The 22,023-nt window shown below is 43.8% G+C and overlaps 1 protein-coding gene across 1 annotated transcript in view; it reads left to right on the top strand.

Moving 5' to 3' along the window:
- LOC308130525 (serine/threonine-protein kinase WNK2) overlaps positions 1 to 22,023 on the top strand; it is a gene marked incomplete at its 3' end in the record, with an annotated part of 38,567 nt that extends 16,544 nt beyond the window's left edge. The window contains 25 exon segments of the mRNA XM_080496928.1: positions 793 to 881; positions 1,599 to 1,818; positions 4,123 to 4,393; positions 4,489 to 4,604; positions 4,906 to 5,802; positions 6,400 to 7,482; positions 8,021 to 8,203; positions 8,435 to 8,866; positions 9,020 to 9,334; positions 9,520 to 9,563; positions 10,078 to 10,237; positions 10,316 to 10,432; positions 11,234 to 11,404; positions 11,679 to 11,721; positions 11,959 to 12,057; positions 12,486 to 13,261; positions 13,636 to 13,693; positions 13,784 to 13,857; positions 14,057 to 14,703; positions 15,658 to 15,887; positions 16,079 to 16,303; positions 17,632 to 17,730; positions 20,055 to 20,099; positions 20,616 to 20,908; positions 21,673 to 22,023. Of these exon segments, the coding sequence (XP_080353054.1) occupies positions 793 to 881; positions 1,599 to 1,818; positions 4,123 to 4,393; positions 4,489 to 4,604; positions 4,906 to 5,802; positions 6,400 to 7,482; positions 8,021 to 8,203; positions 8,435 to 8,866; positions 9,020 to 9,334; positions 9,520 to 9,563; positions 10,078 to 10,237; positions 10,316 to 10,432; positions 11,234 to 11,404; positions 11,679 to 11,721; positions 11,959 to 12,057; positions 12,486 to 13,261; positions 13,636 to 13,693; positions 13,784 to 13,857; positions 14,057 to 14,703; positions 15,658 to 15,887; positions 16,079 to 16,303; positions 17,632 to 17,730; positions 20,055 to 20,099; positions 20,616 to 20,908; positions 21,673 to 22,023 (7,038 nt within the window).

Here is a 22,023-nt window from a genome sequence, read left to right as displayed (position 1 = left end):
GAAAAATTACAAATTTCAGAAAAGAAAATATAAATATGGACATCGCACTGAAATAATTTTAGCTTCATTGTGCCCGGCCCATGTGGATTCCTCAGACATTAGACCGAATCAACAAATATAGCAGATGACAAAACACAGATTCAGCAAAAAAAAGAAAACGAGGAGCAATCTCAAAATAATCAGTTCACATCAGAACATGACATACTGTAAGTGTTTACAGTGAATGAGCCTAACTTTAAACTATCAAGCTGAAATAGGGTAAGATACCATTTGCCAACTGAGCGCTGTAAAAATGTTAAAGTCCTGATGAGTTTTGGTTCATTAGACAAGGAGTTACAGTGTTTTATTTTCAAAGTTTCTGTGTTAGTTATCTTGCCTGAGCTGATGGAAACTTCTGCAAACAAAATTCCTGATTTATATATGAAAACTTAGGCAGACATTGAATATAACTCCCAGAATCCTAGCAGTTCGCTTAATGTTACAAGAAGGATAATCAAAACCAGAGGCAAGACGCGCAGTGTTTCATGAAAGACCAATAAAGATAATCTGTTTCTTGGTCATTCAATATGAGAAAATCTCTGGCCCCCCAGGGTTTGGTTTTAGGAAGCAAAGTGCTTATAATTCAGGTTGGGGTTTTTGGATCCTGAGCTCCGCTGCTGTCGTGTCCACAATGTCTCGCTAAAACATCCCCACACATTTCCTTCCGTTTTTCTTTTGTCATTATTTCTCATCAGCACAGCATCCGTTAGATGACCTGCTCTCAACATTTTGTGTACATTTGCTTTTCCTCAGGGAGTGAAGCCCGCCAGTTACAACAAGGTCATGGATCCTGAAATCAAGGAGATTATTGGGGAGTGTATCTGCCAAAAGAAAGAGGAACGGTGAGTGATTGTCCCCAAGTGTCCAGCCAACAAGGCCCACAAGGTGCCCTCTCGTCTTTCATGCCTTATCTTGCCACACCCGCTTTGTTGGCTCGCCACTGACAGTAGGGCTCCCGGCGGCACTGCGGTCTCCCTCCATATCTGCAGGGTGTCTTTCACTTCTGTTACATAATGAGTTTGTGTATGGAGGGGGAGAAAAAAATGGTTCCAATTAGTTTCCAGTGGGGTTTTTTTTATATCCAAGTGTGATTAGGTGCAGTGAGTGTATCAGAAGCTCAGGTTCACACATGACTGTTACTTTTAATTAACGTGAAAGATGAGGCCAAAAATAGCCTTTCACTATCGAGCTATATCTTTTGTCACAGTTCAATACATGTGTCCAGTCCTGTTCAGTAATGCGACTGCTGAATCACCATAATTTAGACTTTGACTACTTCTAGTATTCACATTTTGCATTATTGCTTCAGCTTTTTTATTATTTAAATTTTTTCTTAAATTGTTTTTAGTTGTATTCTGATACAAACGTACTAATGCATATTTTATTCTGGGGTAGTGCTCTCCACTACACTATTGTGCCCCCCTCTTGTTACATGTAGAAAATTGTTTTTAGGTGGTTCACAAAAAAACCAAGAAATCCTGGGATGTTAAAGCGATTTGACAGAACAGATGAGATTACTCTGGAGAGCACCTTTGAGCTGGACTGTCTCCTCTCTGCAGATACACCATCAAGGACCTGTTGAACCATGCATTCTTTGCCGAGGACACAGGTGTGAGGGTAGAGCTCGCAGAGGAGGATGACGGGAAAAAGGCCTCAATCGCCCTCAAACTCTGGGTGGAGGACCACAAGAAGTTAAAAGGGAAGTACAAGGAGAGCGGAGCCATCGAGTTCACGTTCGACTTAGAGAAGGAAGTCCCCGAGGTCGTGGCTCAAGAAATGGTGAGTGAATTCTTCACAGATGCAGAAATCAGAGGAATGGATTTATTTATGAAACTATGAGGAAATAAATCCGATTCAGGTTGTTTTTATAAGGCATCCTGTAGGAGTGGCGAATAGTTTGAATAATCAAGTTAAAGTTGCGCTACACATTGAGTCGATCATGCGTTTGCGTGTCTTTGCAGCTTAGTGTGTCCATACTATCAACAGTACTCATCTCTTGATCTGAGCAGATACTTAAATGGAGATTGCTGTTGGCATCTTAATTTGCTATTCCCAGAATCCGGTGATTGCTATTTAATTTTTTTCCTTGTGTTTACATAGTTTGCTCATCAGATAAGAAAGCTCCTTAGTGAAAATGTCTTGAATAGGGGTGTGGATTAAGGCTGGAGTCAACTTATAGTAGAGAATGTAAATATTTTTAACTGATAAGGGGTTGAAACTGAAGTGGTACTAATTAAAAAAAAAAAAAATTGCATTGATTTGTGGCAAGTTTCTGTAGCATTAATAATAAATATATTAATGTGCTGCTGCAACATGGAAACCAAACTGAGTGCACAAATATTGCTATGTTATTCATATATCATATAATTAAGAAGGTTTTATTGCCTGTTCCCTCAATTTAATAAAGTATGGAATTATTTCTTTATAGCAAGCCAATTGATCAAATGATGCTCACCTTGCGTGGTTCCCCGTCTTTTATTAAACATTTTTTAGCTGCATTGATTAAGGTCATTATTGTAGTGGCCCTCTCTTTCACCCACTCATTTTCATCTCCGTCTCTTCTCCTTCACTCCTCCGTGCCGTTTTGGCCTCAGTCGTGATGTGAAGAAGAAATGGATTGAGATAGTCGAGGACAATTGCTTTCCAATAAGAGCAGATGTATGGATCAGCAGTATGCTCTCATTGAGTGATGCTCCTGCCATCATGCTGTTATTTCTCTGCCCAAGTCTTTTTTTTTTGTTTAACTAAAATTGCTTCCTACAAAGCATTAACTCACTTACTTTGCTCAACTTTTCATCGTCATCACTGCTGCAACAATATCTGAAAATGATTAAAATTCAGGTGGTACTTCCTCACTGATTTTTCAGAATTTTAAAATTTGCTATTTTTACATTAAAGTACTTTAAAACGACTGAAAATAAAATGTGCTATTTCAAGCTTTTTGGTTTTTGGTTTCAGTGTTTTGGATCAGAGTGGGGGAAAGGCTGAGGTAATATTGTTGAAGTTAAACGGTATGACGGTTCAGGGTTCTTCTGATAAAGATCAGAGTGGGTGGAAGAGACACTGTGGTGTAATAGGTTAGTGAGGTAAATGGGTGATAAACTTTGAAGACCTTTAAATGTTAAAATCAGGATTTTGAGTTGTTCACATTGTTGAACTGAGGGAGAGTAACTGAAAAAGCCAGAAAGACCAGAGTTGAAATTTTGAGTTAGTTTTTATCTGAGCGTTGACCTGGGCTGTCGTTTCTCAATAATTTTATGTTAGTGGATCAGTTTGTATTCTGTTTTGATGTGATAAAACCATTAACGGTTATTTCAGTAGACGGTATGTAAAGACTGAATATAATCCGCATTAATGGGAAATGCACATACGGAAATGTTTTATGCAACAGTGGATGGATAGCACTGTAGAAGTTAATTCTTAAGTTTAGGCTGTAAACTCTGAACACTAGCAGACATGGAAATGAAGGTATCACTGAAAATTAGGCTGGTGGTATTACTGATGGATACTTTAGACAGAATTGCCAGTCGATACTATTAAAGTTGTGGTATGTCTTTCTCTCTGAGAGACTTCAAAAATGCTCTTTTATACACAGTCATGTTACTGACATTTTGACAATTAACCTTTTGAGCAATCCAGCATCTTCTATACTATAAGGGTCATAGCACTGATTCCTTTTTAATAGATTGATTATATTTCTTTTTTCAGATGTTTCACAATCTTCATAAACCTCTTTTTATTAACAGTAAAATATAGGCATCATTGAATCCTGTTTTACATTTGTACTTCATCCCAAACTTTTGTGGGTCTGAGTTGTAAAACCGAGTGCATGCATTGCCTTCATCTCTATTTGCAGATGTGATGGTCGAGACTGTTCTGTAGGGAACAATGAAGCAAATCACTGACAATTGTCTCCTATTGCTCTGCAGCCCTAAAATAGAATTTCTATTCCTTCTTTTCTTGCTCTTTCTCCTTGCCACGCTACCCCCCCCCCCCCCCCCTTTTAATGCATCTTCTCTTCTCACATGCTCCTCGCTAAAAATATCCTGAAAGTCATGCTTTTCTTTTTTTTTTTTCTGTCAGGTGGACTCTGGCTTCTTCCACGAGAGTGATGTAAAGACTGTGGGAAAGTCGATCAGGGACCGTGTGGCTCTGATCAAGTGGAGGAGAGAGAGAACAGTGTCTGCTGCAGCTCAGGGTGACGGAGTGCACAGGATCCAGATGACACCATCTCAGGGCTTGTCTGCTGGCGCTCCACATGTAGGTCAGCCCCTTCTGCTGGAGCCAGAAGAGACGGAGGCAGACCAGCACAACAGGCTGCGTCACCTACCAACCAGTGCCACTTCGGTCACATGTAAGAGCTCGTTTTCTCATCTGCTCATTAAAAAAAAAAAATGTCAGCGATGGTGCCCATGTGTTTCTGAGTGTAGGATTTGTGTGTCTCTGCAGCAGACAGCACGCTTGATAGTGGCATGGGCTCCACCGTGTACTCGGATTCCCACAGCAGCCAGCAGAGTGTCCTCTACCAGTCCCTGCTGGAGCCTATTACTATGGCAACACCGCAGGTCTGTATCAGCAGCTTCCACACCCAAGTGGACCACATACATTTTGATTTAATAAAATACTCTTGAGAACAGTTATCCCTTACATGATGTAAGAATTAAACACATATGCTGTAGGAACACTTCAAAATAAGTAAACATGGATTTATGTTTTTTGCTGTCTGCCACCACTATATATATCCCCCCCCCAAAAAAAAAATTCCATGCAAACATTGTTTTCTCTCATTTCATCATGTAGTTGCTGGGTTATGTTATGTGTATTGTGAGTAACATGTGTTTTGCTTTTGGGTTGTTCTTTAATCAGTGGAAGAGCTGTAGCCCTTTTGTGACAGATCGACCTCGTTCCTGTGGCAAGGGTGAAGTGTGGGGGGCCGCGCTGAGCCCAGAGCTCAGGACTCGATTGGGAGCAGCAGGCCGGAGGGGAAGTGCCCCCGTGTTTGACTCTCAAAGGGCAAACCAAATCGCTCAACTTCATGCCCTCATTCAGTCTCAGCGATCAATCAGTCCCAACCTCACAGTGGCAGAGAACCAGTCAGAACTCAGTCCCACTGAGCTGCACTCGGAGGCTGAGGATGGATTTCCCTCTCCAAGAACTCTGCCCGTGCTGCAAGTTTCCCCTGTCAGTTCGCCTCCCGAGCACCGTCGACTCAGTGATACCAGCGTCCAGCTGCCATCTGAGGCCGCCAGCGAACAGTTAACCGTGCCCCTGTCCGGTGCACGTCGACACTCTGACCTCAGCAGTCTTCTAAGTCTTACCTCTCATCATCACCACCATTTGGCAACACAAAGAGGCTCGGTGTGCCAGGCCTGCCTTGCTTTGGTTCTGTTGAGGTCACAAGACAGGGGTCACCGCCGGCCTTCTCTTGGCGTGCCAACACAGCATGGCTCATGTGACTCCAGACGCCAGTCATTATCTGGTGGAGCATCCAGTTACGGCCAGCAAAAATTCCCAAGTGATTATTCAAATTTTTCACTACTCCAGCAGTCACTGTTTAACATAATCAGTCGTAAAACAGCCCCTTGTCACAACACCTCCCTGCAGCATCCCACCGCTGCCTTCAAGCCTTCCCACAGTGATGGAAGCTGCACCCTAAAGAGTCGTCTTCAGACTGGCAGTGTGGTTGTGGACCAAAAATCTCTCCAGGAGTGTGAGGGCAGATTCTGTACTGGACGAAAACAAGTTACCGGGGCTGTGGGAGTGGTAGGTCTCAGTAGCAAACAAGCTTTAGTTCCCTGTATTGGGGCAAGTGCCCGCTTAGCAGATCTCTCCCAACCTGTAGGAGGCATCGCAATATTCTGCATGGAGCTGGATCAATTTCCTGTCTACTCTTCTGAACTTTGCTGGGCCTCCAAAGCTGACCGTTTCCTTTAAAATCCTAAACCTGCTGCTGTCAGAGGACAATGCTAAACCTCTTCCCCGCTGATTAACCCAAACGATCCTTCCTACAACTGACTTAGACTTTAACGTTTCCCTTTCTGCTTAACGGACCCGATGCAAGAGCTCTCTATCTCCTCAGCTTGCCATGGGAAAAATGGCCTTTGATAAATGGAGAGGGGTGGCGGCATAATTCCCATCCTCTGGTTCTCCTATTTCTCCCTTTTGTCCTAATTTTAACCCGCAGCTGTCATCGCCTGCTCATTGTTGTTACAGATGTTTCATTAACTTATTTATATCCCTCATCCTCCCATTATATTTACATCCGCTATCACTAACTGTAACCTTTTGCAGGATAGTAACCCTGGCCCTAAATGTTTTTCCCCATAAAAAGTAAACTCATTTTCTTCTTTGTGTCCTCAGGCCAGTTCTGCAGGTCATCAGAATCAACCGTCTGTCCAGGGCTTGCCCTCTTCCAGCACAGCAATGCACACACAGCCGCATTACCTCCAGCCTGGACACAGCTACCCTGCTGCTCCATATGCTGGTCAGCTGAATGCTTCTTCACCAACTCCAGCCAGCATGTGTTCAGTCAACATCCAGCAGTCAGCGGGTGCTTCGGGCTACACACTTCCAAATCTGCAGCAATCCCAAACTGCAGCAAGCATTGGAACATCAGCGCTGCTGCAACATCATGTGCAAAGCTACCAGGCACCAGGCGCCCAACAACAGCAGGCCGCATCGGCAAGCCCCTCGACGTTTCCTTTGCACATCCAGAACTCTCAGAACTCTGTGGCTGCAACTCAACAACAGTCTCTAAATGCATCGGGTTATCCTGCATCGGTACAACAACAGACTGCAGCAACCGCCCTGTCAATGCAGCAGCCAGCACAAAGCTGCCCTCTCTCATCTGTAGCCACGATCCAGTGTCATCCTGCACAAGCTCCCAGCGCGCCGCAGCAGGTCCACGCCACAGTTAAATTGCCCAGTCAGCAGCCTGGCCAGAGCTCCTCCACACCAGCACTTTACGGTCAGCAGATATCCATTCAGCAGGAGCACCAACAGTCTTTACCACAAAATACTCAACCAAGTATGCAACACTCACAAAATACCGGGCAGGCATTTATTCAGCCTCAGCTGCAGCATAGTCAAGAAGGTGTCCACACCATTCATCAACAAATGGCACAACAATCCACTTATAGCTCTCTTCAGACAGCAATGCCACAACACAATCAGGATGCATCTCTGTCCCATCCCCATCCAACACCAAGCTCAGTTGTGCAGGTGGCAGTAAACCCTCAGGGTTACTCTGCCTCAGCTTTACACGATGCTGCCACTCAGAGTTACACACATTCAGCCCTCCAACAGACGGCTTCAGGTCAGAGCCAGTACCTGCTCGCACAGTCTGCGGCTGCTGCTTCTCAGAATTATGAAGGAAGTAACCAGGTTGTGACTCATCCTCCAGCCTGTTCTCAGCAGAGCCAGCCTGCACATATGACCCAACAGGTGAGATCCAATGCTGTTGCTATAATTACATTCTTGTGCGGTAGCTCACAGAGAGCACTTACCTCTGACCTCACCATTGCTTTATTTCTTACTCGGATTTGCCGCTACCAATGCGATACAATGGAACATTCTTAAAGGAGTTATGGTTGTTTGTATGGTGGTTTCTGCCTAGAGCTGCTTATAGTTTGGTGCCTGGATTTGATTTGGTACAGTTTGAATTGAAAACTGCTGCATTCTACAGTTTAAAAAAAAAAACAGCTTGATAAACAACGGTTTCCTCAGACATCAGCCAGCAGAGAGATTATGGAAATACAAATGAATAGTTTTAGCCCCTGAATTCCCCAGTAATTCCAGGTTTCCTATGTAATGTCACGAAATGCACTTGTTTATGCTGAAATTTCGTGATTTTATATGTTAAAGGATGGAAAATGTGAGCTATTGCGATTGGTAGGAAATGCAGATTTCCAAGTAGCGTGCCAGTCATCACTGAATTCTTCTGTTTTTTTCCCCTCTGTTTTTTGACAATTTGTTTCTCCAGAATATCCCTGCTGGTCAGTGCATTTCACAGCTTGGACAAGATGAACAGAGTCTTAACCCGTCAGCCTCCAGTGTGTCGACTCATTCACATCTTCCTCAACACTCAATGACTTCAACTACTGTCCCTCAACAAATGCAACCTCTACAGATTTCAGCGTCACTCCCACAATCACACCCGTCCCAGGTATTGTTAGCCGCCTCTATTCTGAATGTATCTTGATGAGCTAATGCTCCTTATTTTTTTCCCTTATATCCGATTTCTTGTGTGCCTCAGCACATACTTTTTCTAGCCTGCTTCATGTTTACAGACCAAAACAAACAGACTTGTTTTGAAGCACATCCTCCTGTGTTTTCTTTTTGCTCTCTGGACTATTGATTTTCCTTTGTCTTTCTTTCCTTTTTCGTTTCCCTTCAGTTTCCTTCACAGTATCCCACAGTCCATGTGATGACAGCTGTGGCTGACTGTGAATCCTCCTACCCTCACGCCTGCACTGCTCCTCACCCTTCGATATCCTCCTCTTTTAACCACATGTTCCTTTCTCCTGGACAAGCTGCTCCCGCAAACCCCTCCGTCTCCCCGCTGTCCCCTCTGAACATTGAAAACGCTTTAGTCTCACCCGTCCCGGTGTCCCTTATACCTTCCCCCACACCCGTGCTGGCTCACTTAGAGCCAACGTCGCCACAGCATCAGTCCACCGCTGCTCTGCAGCACAGTGCTAGATATGACGCTTGTCATGTACAGTCTGCTTTTATAGCCACATTAACTCCCCACCCCATGCACACACACACCGTCCCGTCTCTGAACGCACACACGCTCACAAATGGCAACACTCAGCCTCTGATTCAGGTAATTATGCCAGTTGTAGTGGAGCACAAATGTTTACCTCGAAGGTGTGAACCCAAGTTGAGGTGTTTGTGTTGAAGGTGTTTTTCTATACCTTAATTGACACTTTTAAACGGGCGAGTGGTTTTGTATTTATGATTATATTTTCTATACCAGGTTCCTCAGCCAGCCCAGGTCAGCCACCCTGATCGTGTTCCCTGCACTCAGTCTGTTCAACTCGCACAACCTCCGGTTTTCTCTGCACTGGGACAGAACGGGACAGACCTGGGAACAGTGACTAAAGCTGCCCAGCTGGACAATATTGGCTCCTGCCAACAGCCCCAGAGTCACATTCAAGGCCAAAATTCTGTGCTGCAGTCCTCTGACTCTCAGAAAGCATCATCAGGGTCTGCCAACTCCAGTTTGACTCAGCAGAAACTCAGTTCTGCTTCAGGAGCTGCAGCTCAGGGTCCAGCAGAGACTAACACAGAGGTATGAACTTACAAATCCCTTTAATTTCCCGGTACACTTTTGTTAAACAAAGAAATCGGCCTACGGAGACTATACAGTACATCATAAGGAACATCTCGCAGAACAAAACAGTAACTTCAGAATAAATTAATCATGTATCTGACCTTGATATTTCCCTCTGGGGTTTTGTGTGTGTTTATCTATAGGACCAGTTTGCAGAGAAGCATACTGGAGGACAAAGCTATGACAGGTACTCGCTTGTTTCATCTCACCTATGTTGTTTGGAGGAATATATTGAACGTGATTTTATAAACATTATCATGAGTGACATCTTGAAGAGCTCTCATGTGTAATTAAATATATATGAACTCCTTAAGGTCCACAATGCTCCAAATGGAGCAGCATGCATCTTCACACCATGCACAGCTTTGTACATCTGACTTCAGAACCAAATATGTTTTATTGCTTTTGCAATACTAGTTTATACACCACAAATGTATCTGCTTTAAACTCCTAAAGCCGTGCATTCAAGATGGGATATAAAGATCATTACCCTCTTTCTATTCCCAATACACAATAATTCTATTGAAGATTGTGCTTCTTTGTGTTTTGTTGTTGGTCATTATCTGTCACAAATCATATCTACTTAAATGTTATTTTGGCAGTTGTTTGCTTTTTATTAGGGACACACACAGTGCTCTGTTTAGTATGTTATCGCTTGAACATCAAATGTATTCAGAATAATGATTTCCTTGCTGAAACAGTGTCAATTCAGATGCCACATCAGGAAAGGAGATGAGTGACGGTTATGAAGGTACGCACGGCGGCAAAGGCGAAGCAAAAGTCCGGAAACATCACCGCAGGTCAACGCGCACTCGCTCTCGACAGGAAAAGATCAGCAGACCAAAGCTCAGCATGTTGAATGTGGGTAAACGCAATGCTCACACCTTTGGATTCAAGTAAAAACAAACATTTTTAAACATGTTGTAATTCGTGTTACAGGTGTGTAACACTGGGGACAAGATGGTGGAGTGCCAGCTGGAAACTCATAACCATAAAATGGTCACTTTCAAATTTGACCTTGACGGAGATGCACCAGAAGAGATTGCGACGTACATGGTACATATGGTGGAGGCAATGTTGTTGATAGTTTCAGTAGTTTACATTGCTATAGTGTGCTGATGCACTTATACTTCCAGTGTGTATCAAAATAATAGTATTTATTCTGCTTCTTTGTGTTTTAACGTGTCCTTCAGTCTAACCTTGTTCATGATGCGTGTAGTTATACAGCATCTAATTTTTTTTCTCAGCATTTGTCAAATATGAAGCTTGTATTAAACAAAAAAAGATTATCTTTTATACAGAAATATCAAGTCAATCATAATTCCACAAACCGGAGCAGCCATCGGATTATCATTAGTGCAGAATTTGATTTGAAAAAAAGTGTTATTTTTATCTTGGCATGAACTACAGTCCCGCACAAAAGTTTTAGTCTCGTGTAATACAATGCTCCTTATCCATCATATAATACCATCTGATTGGCTCTGAATATGTTTTGAAGCAGATACAGCCAGCGCTCTGATGTTAACACAATCATGTCTACTTGGGTTTACATGAAAAGACACAAAGATCTGAATCATCCAACACCCAGTTTTTTTTTAGGACGCTGGCACAGAATTAGTTTGAAAACTGCTTTGATGGCAAGAAGTATTCATACCTAACGTTGCTTTATCTCCTGTTTTTACTTTGCAGCCTCATGCCTTTGTTTTAACACGGCACTTTACTAAACGAATACATGAGATTTTTTTTTTTTACACTCTCCTTTACATGCATGTTCCTGCCTCAGGTGTTGTGTCTGCTTGAGTACAAATACTCATGGTTCAGATAGAGTCTTAAATGTCTGACTTTACTTCCCTTAAGGTGGAGAATGATTTCATTTTACCCCTCGAGAAGGAGGTTTTCATTGAACAGCTGAAGGACATCGTGGACAAAGCCGAGGACATGCTCAGTGAGGACACAGAGGGCGAGAGGAACTCGGACCAAGGACACAGCCCCAAACCAAGCGATGGAACTGACACTTTGGGAACCGAGGTGAGAAAGAAGCTTTTGGCAGTTAATAGTCGAAATGGTGCAATCTCTTTACAAGTGGCGCTGCCTCGGATTCATCATCCTGACAGCACTCTCAAAATGACTTTGCATTCAATGCTGCCAACAGGAGCTGCCAAAAATACCAGTCCTGCTGATATGACATCTTGATCTAACTGAATATATTTCAGTTTCAACTATTTAGGTGGTTGGGGAAATCTTTTTTTTTTTTTTTTTTTTTTTAATCCTGCGTGAAGTTACCTTTCCTTTTTCCTTGAAGGCCTCTGCACCGTGCACACCACAGCTCGTGTACCAACAGAATGGTAAGTTCTGATTGCATCAAGGGAAACTCAAATGCAGCTTTTCCTTCAACCATTTGCATTTTTACAATTGTACTATGATGCAACACTGGTAGTTAGAACTTGATATTACACTTGAAAATGTCCAATTCTTGGTTTAAGTTACTTTTAAACGGTCCGGCATTGCCCTAGGATCTTCTGCTGAATGTACTTTTAAAACAGATTTGAATAAACGCGTTTTTCTGTCTCAATTCTCGACAGTCCTCCACACTGGCAAGCGCTGGTTTATCATCTGCCCTGTGGCTGAGACACCGACGATAGACAAGGACGCCACAACATCGCGCACCTCTACAGCCCAGGGTATGCTCCTCAGTCAGAAATGCGCGGTGTTATTAATTTGTTTGTCTTTAATTTTCCCTGCCTAATGAAGCAAAAAATGTTTCATGAGGATGCAGTCTTTATGACAGCCAGTTAATTCTATGAGTGAACTCTATTGTTTGTCTTATTTGCTGCTGTTGTTACTGAAGATGGCGCACATGTATAAGAGTGTGCATCTGCATGGTTCATCCGTTGAGGTCAGTTATGTAAGCATGCTACTGCAGTGGTTCTCTGCAGAAATGAAAGGCAGGATTTCTACTTCAGCTGACAAAGCCTGATAGGGAAAGACGAGTCGTGATGTAACACTCGTGGTGCCCACAAGGCCAAGCTCCTCTTCTTCAAGGCCTCCGCTATTTAACTGACAATCTGTTCACCTCATAATCACCTCTGATCTTTTTTTATTTCAGCAGAGACTGAGACGTCTGCCTCATCATCAGTCAGAGCAGCCAGCAACACAGCTGCATTGGTTACTCCAGTCGCATCTTCATCCTCCCAAAACTCCTCCTCCTCTTCAACTGTTCCCACTGCTGCTCAGGCCTCAGTGCAGCCTCCAGACCAAACCAGTGGAAAAGGCCTGGTCCAGCAGACCCAGCCCTCCGTGGCCAAACGTGCTCCTGCTGCCAGTGACATCAGCCATCAGAACACCCTTCCTGTGGAAGAAACCTGCATATCTGCTGTCTCCATGGTATCAGACATGCCGTGCTGCGCTATTGTGCCACCTGTCTCTCTGGATGTGAAGGCCATTGATAAAGGAAGAGCTGGTGGTCTGGTCTCGTCTCAAACTAATCAATCAAATCAGAAACTCAGCCCCACTGGGGAACATCCCTCTCAGCCGGCCTCCCATCAGTCTGTGGTCCTGCAGCAGCCTTACGCCACACCCATGCAGCCTGGGACCGTGACCTCACAGCCCCAGAGTCCAGCACATCAGAGCTCATCAGGCCAGCAGCAAGGCGGAGGCCCAGGGGAGTCGGATAGCGAGGGGCCACGCAGGGTGGAGTTTGTCGACCGGACTATCAAGACTTTGGATGAAAAGCTGCGAAATCTGTTGTATCAGGAGCATGGTCCCTCCCAGCCCTGCGCCACCGCAGCTGACGCCCAGGCCCCCAGCTCAGAAGGAGTCGGCTCCCCTCCGGTGTCAGACGGCCAGAGCTCAGAGGGAGCGCAGACAAAGAAAGGGGAAGCGCTGGTAATATTCTCTGTGTTTATGAAACATTCAGACAATAGTTATGCACTGTGGTAATGGCATTATCGTTGAATCATTTAGCTGCGCTGCGCTATTGATTTAAGTATGAGCTGTAAAGAGCAAGGCCAATACTGTGTTCAGAAAGACGGGCAGGTACCTAAATTACTGCTTCACTGCAATAATTCATCCTGACCCCCTCCTCCTCCTCCTCCTCCTCCTGTGTGTATCCATGCTACCAAAAACACATCATGATCTGACTCATTCAGACAGAACTGAGGTCAGCAGAGGCTGGAGCGTATGCAATGGTTTACCACTTATCACCATTCAAATGATTGCAACCTCCCACGCTCACATACTCTTCTTTTTTTCTCTGCTAGCCTCAGATTCCTGAGCGCACGGATAGTGTGGGAGTATTAAGTGACTCTGCAGTTGCAGGTAGGTTACATTATTTATTTATAGCCACATTGCATCATTACTGCATAGTCAAAAAACCTTTTTAAAGTATTCTTCTTCTGGCTTGTTTAGCTCCTAACAGGGACTTAAAACGAAGAGATGGGTCTGCAAGCTCCACTTCATACAGCTCCAAAAGCCGCTTTCAAGTAAGAATCCACTTTTAAACCCAATACTGAGCAAATCTGTTCACTATAAATGTCATTTGAACAACTACAATTTTATTATATTGTATGTCATGATTTATGCTATTTGTCCTGCCTCCAGTTTGTTGCTCAAACATTGCATTAGTTTGCGATGTGTATAAACGCTAACTTTGTTATGGCCATGGGTTTCTTATCCCTCCAGATCATCCCGACTCCACCCGATGCCATTTGTCGTTTGGAGAAAAGCAAGACCAGCCGCAGCAGCGGCAATTCCCCGCCGCCCTCCAGTGGTTCTGGAGGGTCTCGCAGCCAGACCCAGCGCGAAGACGGGAGAGGAAGTGACTGCGTGGCTTTGTCCACGTCTTCTGCGCCGCCCGGAGCTGAGAATGGCGACACGGGAATACCCAGTAAACGTTACTCTGCCCCTCCCAACTTCTATCAGCCAACCCCGACCTCCAGTCCCGACAGCACCCCGCACCACATCCCCCGGGCCAAAACGATGGACGCGTCAACGCGTCATCATCATCCCTCGTCGTCACACCTTTACTCTGACTCGGCAGATGAAGAAAGCAGCAGCGTCGCTCCTCCCGTTCACCGCACGCCTCCCGCGCACGCTCTGTCAGAGCACAGTGGGAGTGACCTCATGAAGAGAGCCGTTGCCTTTCTGCGGCGCTCCGGTCGGAGCAAAAGCGAGCAGAGCTCTGAATCACCGGCCCGGCAGCCAGTGGCCATGAATGGTCACACGCCACCTTCTGCAGGACACCCTCACTCATCCTACATCAGCAGCGACAACGACTCCGAGTTTGAGGATGCAGATATGAAGAAAGAGCTGCAGAAACTGAGAGAAAAGTAAAGTCGCGCATTTCCATGCACACAGGGCTGCACAGAGTGTAACAGAGCCTGTTGGATGTATTTTCACATATGTACAGTAATTAGCTATTTAAAAAAAGCTGTGAGTTGCTATTTGTTTACAGCTCAGCTCTAATTAGAAAGTCGCATCAGAATTTAAAAGCCATTCGGCAATAAGCACCAGAGCACAGTGGATCAGAATAGGCGCTTCGCTTAGTAATAGTTAATTCCAACCAATTCACAATTGCCCGCTCGATTATGTGATGCAAAAATCGGACAAACTATGAGTTTTCAGTGGATTATGGTGAGGAAAAACTAAATCTATGAACTTCTTCATTCAGTAACTTTTCAGTCCAGTCTCTCTCATCTTAAGTTGCAGAATCTTTTGTGTCCATGAAGGTAACCAACCCAGGTATAATTACAATCAAGCGTTTCCTTTCATCTTGAAGTTACCCATCATTTGTGCTACAGTACTGCTGTCACTAATTACGGCAGTAGTTTTTCTACACTTTTGTTTTCTTGTGTTTTTGAGTTTGTCCAAACTTTGCAGAGATGTGAGGTTGGCTTGATCAGGCATACAGTTCAGTCGGAGTAGCACAATGTACCACATGACAACAACATCCAAAACAAAGTTTTAGCCGTAGCTGTTGGCACAGAGGTGTTCAATGTCTTTGAATGTTTTTAATGATTCTGATGATTTCAGAGCAGCATGGAAAGTTGTTAGTCTGTCAGTTTAGGTTAGTTACGCATGGAAAAAAACCAAGAATTTTTAAGGATTCTTATAACTTGATATGTGCATCCTGAGAAAACTGATGCATATTTTAATTTATTCGTGGTTGTAGAGCAGAGTGTAAATTATTGGAGAATAAAACATGAGAAGATAGCATGCAAGTGGCCTCTCAAATGGTTCAAGCTAATTTAATCCTATTGTCTCCCCCTCGAACCTCTCATTAGACACATGAAGGAGATCTCGGAGCTGCAGGCGTTCCAAAGGAGTGAGATTGAGCACTTGTACAAGGAGCTGGGGAAAGCTTTGCCCCCAAACGTCAGCCTCCTCCACGCCGCGCCCCCAACCGGCCGCAGGCGCCGGACCAGCAAACACAAGCTGAAACCCGGAAAACTGCTCAATCCCATGGTGCAGCAGCTCCGAAACAACCTGAACACGAGCAATGTTGAGAGGAAAGGTGTGTGGGTTGGTGGCGGCGTGTCAAGTGGGTTACGTGCAAGAAGAGAGAACTTTAATAGTCGGTAGCGCCCATTTTGTCTGTGAAAAGCACAGGGATGGCAACATGTCAAGAAAACAGTAGGAGTGTGATTCATAGTGATTCACTCTGACTCACACTTTTTTTTTTTATATATCTTTTTCCTCAAAAAGGTGAAAGCGCCGCCAGTTCATCCGGCTCTCCGGCCAAAAGCTCCCTTCTGTCAGATGGCTCCCCTCACTCCAGTGGCAGCTCCAGCTCCAGCAATCACAGCGGCGCAGCCCCAGAACAGGTCCACACCCAGCAGCCCTGCTCCTTGAAGGGCTCTTTCTCTTCCGACAACATCTACGCCGGGCTGCACGGGGACGGAACGGCCCACCAAGCTGGCAATGGCCAAGGTACACGTGCGTTCGTGTGCACGGTCGCGTGTCTGCGTGGACGGCACGTACAATCCACAAAAACGCCTTTAGAACTGTACAAGTGCTTTTAAATTGTTTTGACAACTACATTACCAACCATTTATCCACGTAACTCCAGCAGGGACATTTCAAACACTGCATATATTATCATAACAGTGGTAGACCTTCAGGTTAGTAAATGTGTTTTGTTCCACTGGTGCAATTTGTTGGAATAAGCAAAACGATGCCTCTTGTGCTTTACATTCAGCCTGTGCACTGTGTCTGGTTATTCTTTGTCAGATGCACAATCGAAGAGCTTCTGAGCCAATCAAGATAACCCATAAATCACAAAAAGTAAATTAACCTATTTATAAACATGTTTACATTGTAAATTTGGTTTTATAAGCTCGAGTCATTACTTGAGTTATGTAGCAGTGGGAGTATTCACTACTGAGCGAATGCAAAGTGGATGCCAAGAACTCCAAACATAAAGTGAAATGCTATTCAGTGAATCTGCGATGTTCAGCAGTTTTTAAGGACAATAAATCTTTAATAGACTACTACTGCATAAAGATTGCAGCACACAGCTTGTTTTCATTTTATTTTCAAATGCAGTATCCATAACAAAATGTCTTTACGTCCTTAATTTTAAAAAGAAAAAGAAAAGCACTGATTTTGAAATAACATTTTTCTTCTTCTTTTTTTTTATTCAATGTTGATATTTCACTTAATTCATCTTGCATTTGATTTTCTGTCGTACTGTAGTGAAAAGAAGCTCATCACATAAAGTTAGTTCAGTACAAGGTCAGGAACTCTGCAGCTTATTGTGGATAATAAACGTGGATTTGTCTTTGACTAAGTTTGACTAAAGAATTCAAAGTCATTCTCTTGAAACCAGCCCCCTTAACCTTCAAGGTTTTGAGTAATTGCCTGATTTCACACTTCTTTTCTATGCAATAAATTAAGCATTGCATTGAAATTGTCCAAAAAATAAAAATCCAATCTATGGCATCCACACACAGAAAACGCTTCTATTTGTTTCTGTGTATTGAATGTAGCGCCATGGGTCCATTCATCAGCTCTCCACAATCCATTTAATATCAGTGGTCTCCATTACCAAACGAACTCGTCTTCATAAATCCTACTCCAAGTAGTTTTTCATTCACCATCAGACACAATAGGGGGGGGGTCCTTCATATCAAATTCCTTCTCACTGTCCTTTATCTGGTGCTTTTAATTGGTGGGGTTTCTCATCCCAGTCTCTGTGCACTTTTACAAAGCATCTCTCTTGTTTCTTCTCTTCTTCCCTCTTATATTCATTTTTACAGGCTGGACGGTTTACCACCAAACGTCAGAGAGAGTCACCTATAAATCTAGTAGCAAACCACGCACTAGATTCCTCAGTGGACCTGTGTCTCTGTCCATCTGTTTGTATTTGTTCTTTTCTATTCCCCCCCCCCTCACACATTTCCATCTCCTCTTTATTTAACCAGCCTCTTTTCTTATCTCCCATCTCCATGTAATCTGTTGGCTATTTTAATTTGAGCCCTCTCTCGGGTCTCCTCATCTGACGTACATCACCGATTTTCTCCTCCAACCACTCGCACCCACCCACCACCCCCTCAACAACCTTGAGGATTGTGTTCTGTACAGTTTTTATTTTTCACTTTCTTTTACTGACCGCCAGAGGAGATCCATCACATGCATACGTCATCTGCTTTTACCTCAAACCTGTGACTATTAAAATCACACCAATCCAGGCACACACACACAATCAAAATCATGAAAATGAAAGGTTTGTGCAGCCAGAAAATGTTTAAATTTGATTGTCTTTTTAAATCTGGTCATTCAGTGACGTAACTAAAGTATTTCTACTTTTTGTGGCATTTAAAAATGGATGTTGATACTTCCTAGTTTATCACTCCCCACATCACAACTCTATAAAACATTCAAATTAAAAAAAACAACCCAACTCATTTATTTGTCTTTATGGACCTTAATTTAAAATCCATCACTACTGAGAACAATGCAATGGGAAAATAAAGTTATAGTGGGAAAACATGGTGGCTGGAAGTGCACTAATCTGCATGGTTGAAATATAAAAACATTTAGTACATTAGCTATACACTTTTTAAAAAATTTAACTTATTTTTCAAATATCTGCATCTTCTCCTTTGCATTTTCTTGGGTTGGAGTTGTAGTATCAACATCACATGTCTGCTGAGCTTTTTCAATTAACTTTTAAAATTATGATGTCATGCGCGTGCACAACGGCCACTCCACCAACATTTTAATAGACATTTCAGTGTTTGTTGATTCGGTGAGGAGTTGCAGTACAAAATGATCCAATAGGGTTTTAATCAATTCAGAATGACCTTAAAGAGAATATCTTTACCGTCTCCAATATGAAATGGGGGAAACATTTCCAGGCTGTACTTCCTCTCATCCAGCTGTGTGTGGCCTTTAACGCGCACACACACACACACACTTCTCTGTACACAGACGTTCCTCTGGCCATCATGCGCGACTTGCAGAACTGCAGTAGCATTCATAATCATTAATTTGTGGGAGCATTGCCCTCTTTGCTTTGTGCAGCGCTTCTGGCTTTAAAAAAAAAAAAAAAAAAAAAGTGACCCCATAAGCACACGTCAGCCTTGTGAATGGCTCGTCCTGTCCAAACATGGGCCTGAGGTCAGAGCTTGGAACAACAAGCGTGTCTGTGTTACAAGTGTACGAGAGTCTTTTAATACCCTAATTTTATTTATTGTCTGTTTCCATCCACTCTTAATTTCGATCGTGTAACATCTCCAAAGTCGAGGCACTTTTGCCCAAGTTTGCCCTCCTTTGTGCACTAACACGGGGAGACCCCCCCCCCCACCTCCCCCTCCCCACCACCACCCCCCCCCCCCCCCCCCCCCCCCCCCCCGTAGGCAGGGCCCTTTTGCTTTGGTAGAGGAAGCTCGCTCTGTCCCTCATGTTTGGATGGAGAAGACGTGCATGGTGCAGGCGCCAGGCAGGGCACTGATGGAGACTTGCTCCGCCATACGAAGGGCTGTATCATCAATATTACTCTTTTCCTTTTCTTTGTTCACCTCTCCTCAGTTACCTGCATGGTTTTGTTTCTTTTTGTTTTTTTGTATTTTTACAAGCGTTTGACTCTTGATGGGTTGCAGCTCCTGTCTCTGCTCTTTCAGTTCTGTAGAGTTTTACTTATTTTAGTTCCACTGTTTGTTTTCCAGGCTTTCTCACATCGATTAAGGGATGATATTTTTTTTAAACCCTGGCTCCAGCCTTCTTTTCTTAGACGACACAATTTTCTTGTTTTAATCTCTCATCACCAACTTAATAGACCCTTTTTTTTTTTTTAAACACGCAATATTTACAAATAACTACAAATGACTGTTAGATGTTACCGTTAAAGATGCTTTCTTCTTTTCCAATCCATATTAAAAAATGGTCCTGACATGGTAAATCCACCAGCAGAAAGGATCACGTAGCACCTCAAGCCAAAGCAGAGGCACACTTTTCCCACCCTGTCACACAGTTCCTCACGTCAGAGAAACACCTAGGCTCTTTCTTCCAGTCCTCCTCACCTTTAAACCCCTTTGTCTTCCCTCTTCCTCCTTCTCTCTCTCCCCGAATCGTTTTAATAGCTGAATGTGCTTTTGAAGCAGCTTGTCCACATACTTGTGGTGTGCAGTGTGTCCTGGCCTAACTGTTTCTGTCTTGTGCTGTTTTACCTTCTTTATAGGGTCCACTCTGAAACGACTATGTCTAGGCAAAGAGCGCAGTAGTAGTAACTATCTCATTTACTTTCCTACTCTCTGTCTTTCTTACTCTGTCCTCAATATTTTAGTCGTGTTTGTTATGTATGCTGTTTTTTTTGTTTTGTTTTTCTCTGCATTATTCTGCCACTTGAATCTCTGTTGAAATCGTTGGGTACTTTATTGATTGTCGGGTTAATTTGTGTTTCGTCTTGCATGGCGATGTGCCTTTTACGTCTTGACGGCAGAAATGCGTCATTGCTTTGCACATCAAACATTTTCATTGTTTTGTAATTACTCGTAAAAATCGGTGTCTTCTAATCCTTTGGCTGCTATGCTGGCAAAATGTGCCACAATTTCAACATTTACTCACCAAAAATCATGAAGACTGTTGAAAGGCTTTCATGCGGGTGACATTATGGGTCCATTTGTCCAAATTGTCGTTCAGCCTGCCATACAGCAGTCAATCGGTTTAACAAGTTTATTATTATTATTTATTTAAGTAGATGAGGGGAACCGTACCTTTTGACACGTTTGTGTCTCTTCAGGGTCGTCTCTCAACACCACCACGTCTCAGACGGCCTCCAGCCAGGCGCAGACCCTCAACGCCGCCACATCCTCGCCCCCGGCCCGGCCAATCACACGGCTCGCTCAGGTCCAGACCAACAACAGCAACAACAAGAGAGGCACGTTTACCGACGACTTTCACAAGCTGGTCGACGACTGGACCAAGGAGACCCTCGCAGCGGCCAATCAGCCGCGACCCTCCCTGAATCAGATGAAGGAGCAGAAACGCCAGCAGGGCCTGCAGGACAGAGCGCCACCGATGGGAGCGCGTGAGGTACTGCATTGGAAACGTGCAAGCAGTGGTTTCTGCTATAGCTTGTGTGAGATGTGACGGTCTGGCCTACATGCACATCACTTTAGTCTTGTTTATCATGATAGTAGTAAGTACAAAGATGAGTCGGATCAATTTGATCAAATGATACTCAACTATTGAGACTTTTTTTTTTTTTTTACTGACAAACTGAAAGGTAAACATTTTAGAAAGAATAACCTCAAAACAACATTCAGGGCCATTTGTGTATTTTATTTTATGCACGCAAAAATACCATTTGCAAAATTTATTTCATATGTTGCCACGTTATCAATGCTCGTTTCTGTGTCTCAGAAAAAAACTCGCCTTTCACATTAAATTTATTAAATTAAATTATTCAACAATTCAGTGTTTAAAAACCACTAAGACTCAACAGATAATGTTACATTTGAAAAATGACATTCCTACATGCTTGTGTGTCAAGATGTGCAGGAGACATGCAGCTAAAAAGCAAATCGGTTTAGTTTTCTTTAATGGTGCATTTTCTTCTTGCTTAACCGGCTTATGGAGAGGTTCAACCCACCTCTTCATTTCCATTGACGTATAAACCTGAGTCAGCTTGTTATGCAGATTAAATTATTTCCACGGATCATTTTTGTTCTCCGGTGGCTTTTGAACTGATCATATCAGGATCCATGTGAAAGAAAAGACTAATGATACATTTCAGGGTTTTTGTATTGAACGTCTCGGCCTTGGCACTGTATTTAACGCTACACCTTCTGTTTCAGATGAAATGTCATGTCGATCCCGGCAAGTTCACGCTGCCACTCTCCTGCCCGCTGACCGCTGCGTCGGGCCCCGCGATGCCTGCGGCTCTCGCCCCGAGCTCCTCTGCTGCGATCTCTCCTCGTTACCTGGTGCCCGCAGGCTCCTACCGAGGGAGGGTGCCCGCTCCTCTTTACAGCCAGCAGTGGGCCGCCATGCCGAGCCCCGTCGGGTCCGTGGTTCCCGTCGGCTTGCTCGGTACGGCTCGAATGATGCCCTATTCCACAATGGCTAATCCAGGGATCCAAGGTTACCCTGTGGTCATGCACAATCCTGAGACTGGCCCCTGTCCAAAAACCACGAGGACTATCTGA

The sequence above is a fragment of the Blennius ocellaris genome (assembly GCF_963422515.1).
Source record: "Blennius ocellaris genome assembly, chromosome: 5".
Classification (NCBI taxonomy): domain Eukaryota; kingdom Metazoa; phylum Chordata; class Actinopteri; order Blenniiformes; family Blenniidae; genus Blennius; species Blennius ocellaris.
Note: the sequence above shows the minus strand (reverse complement) of the source record. Positions and strands in the feature narration are given on the sequence as shown.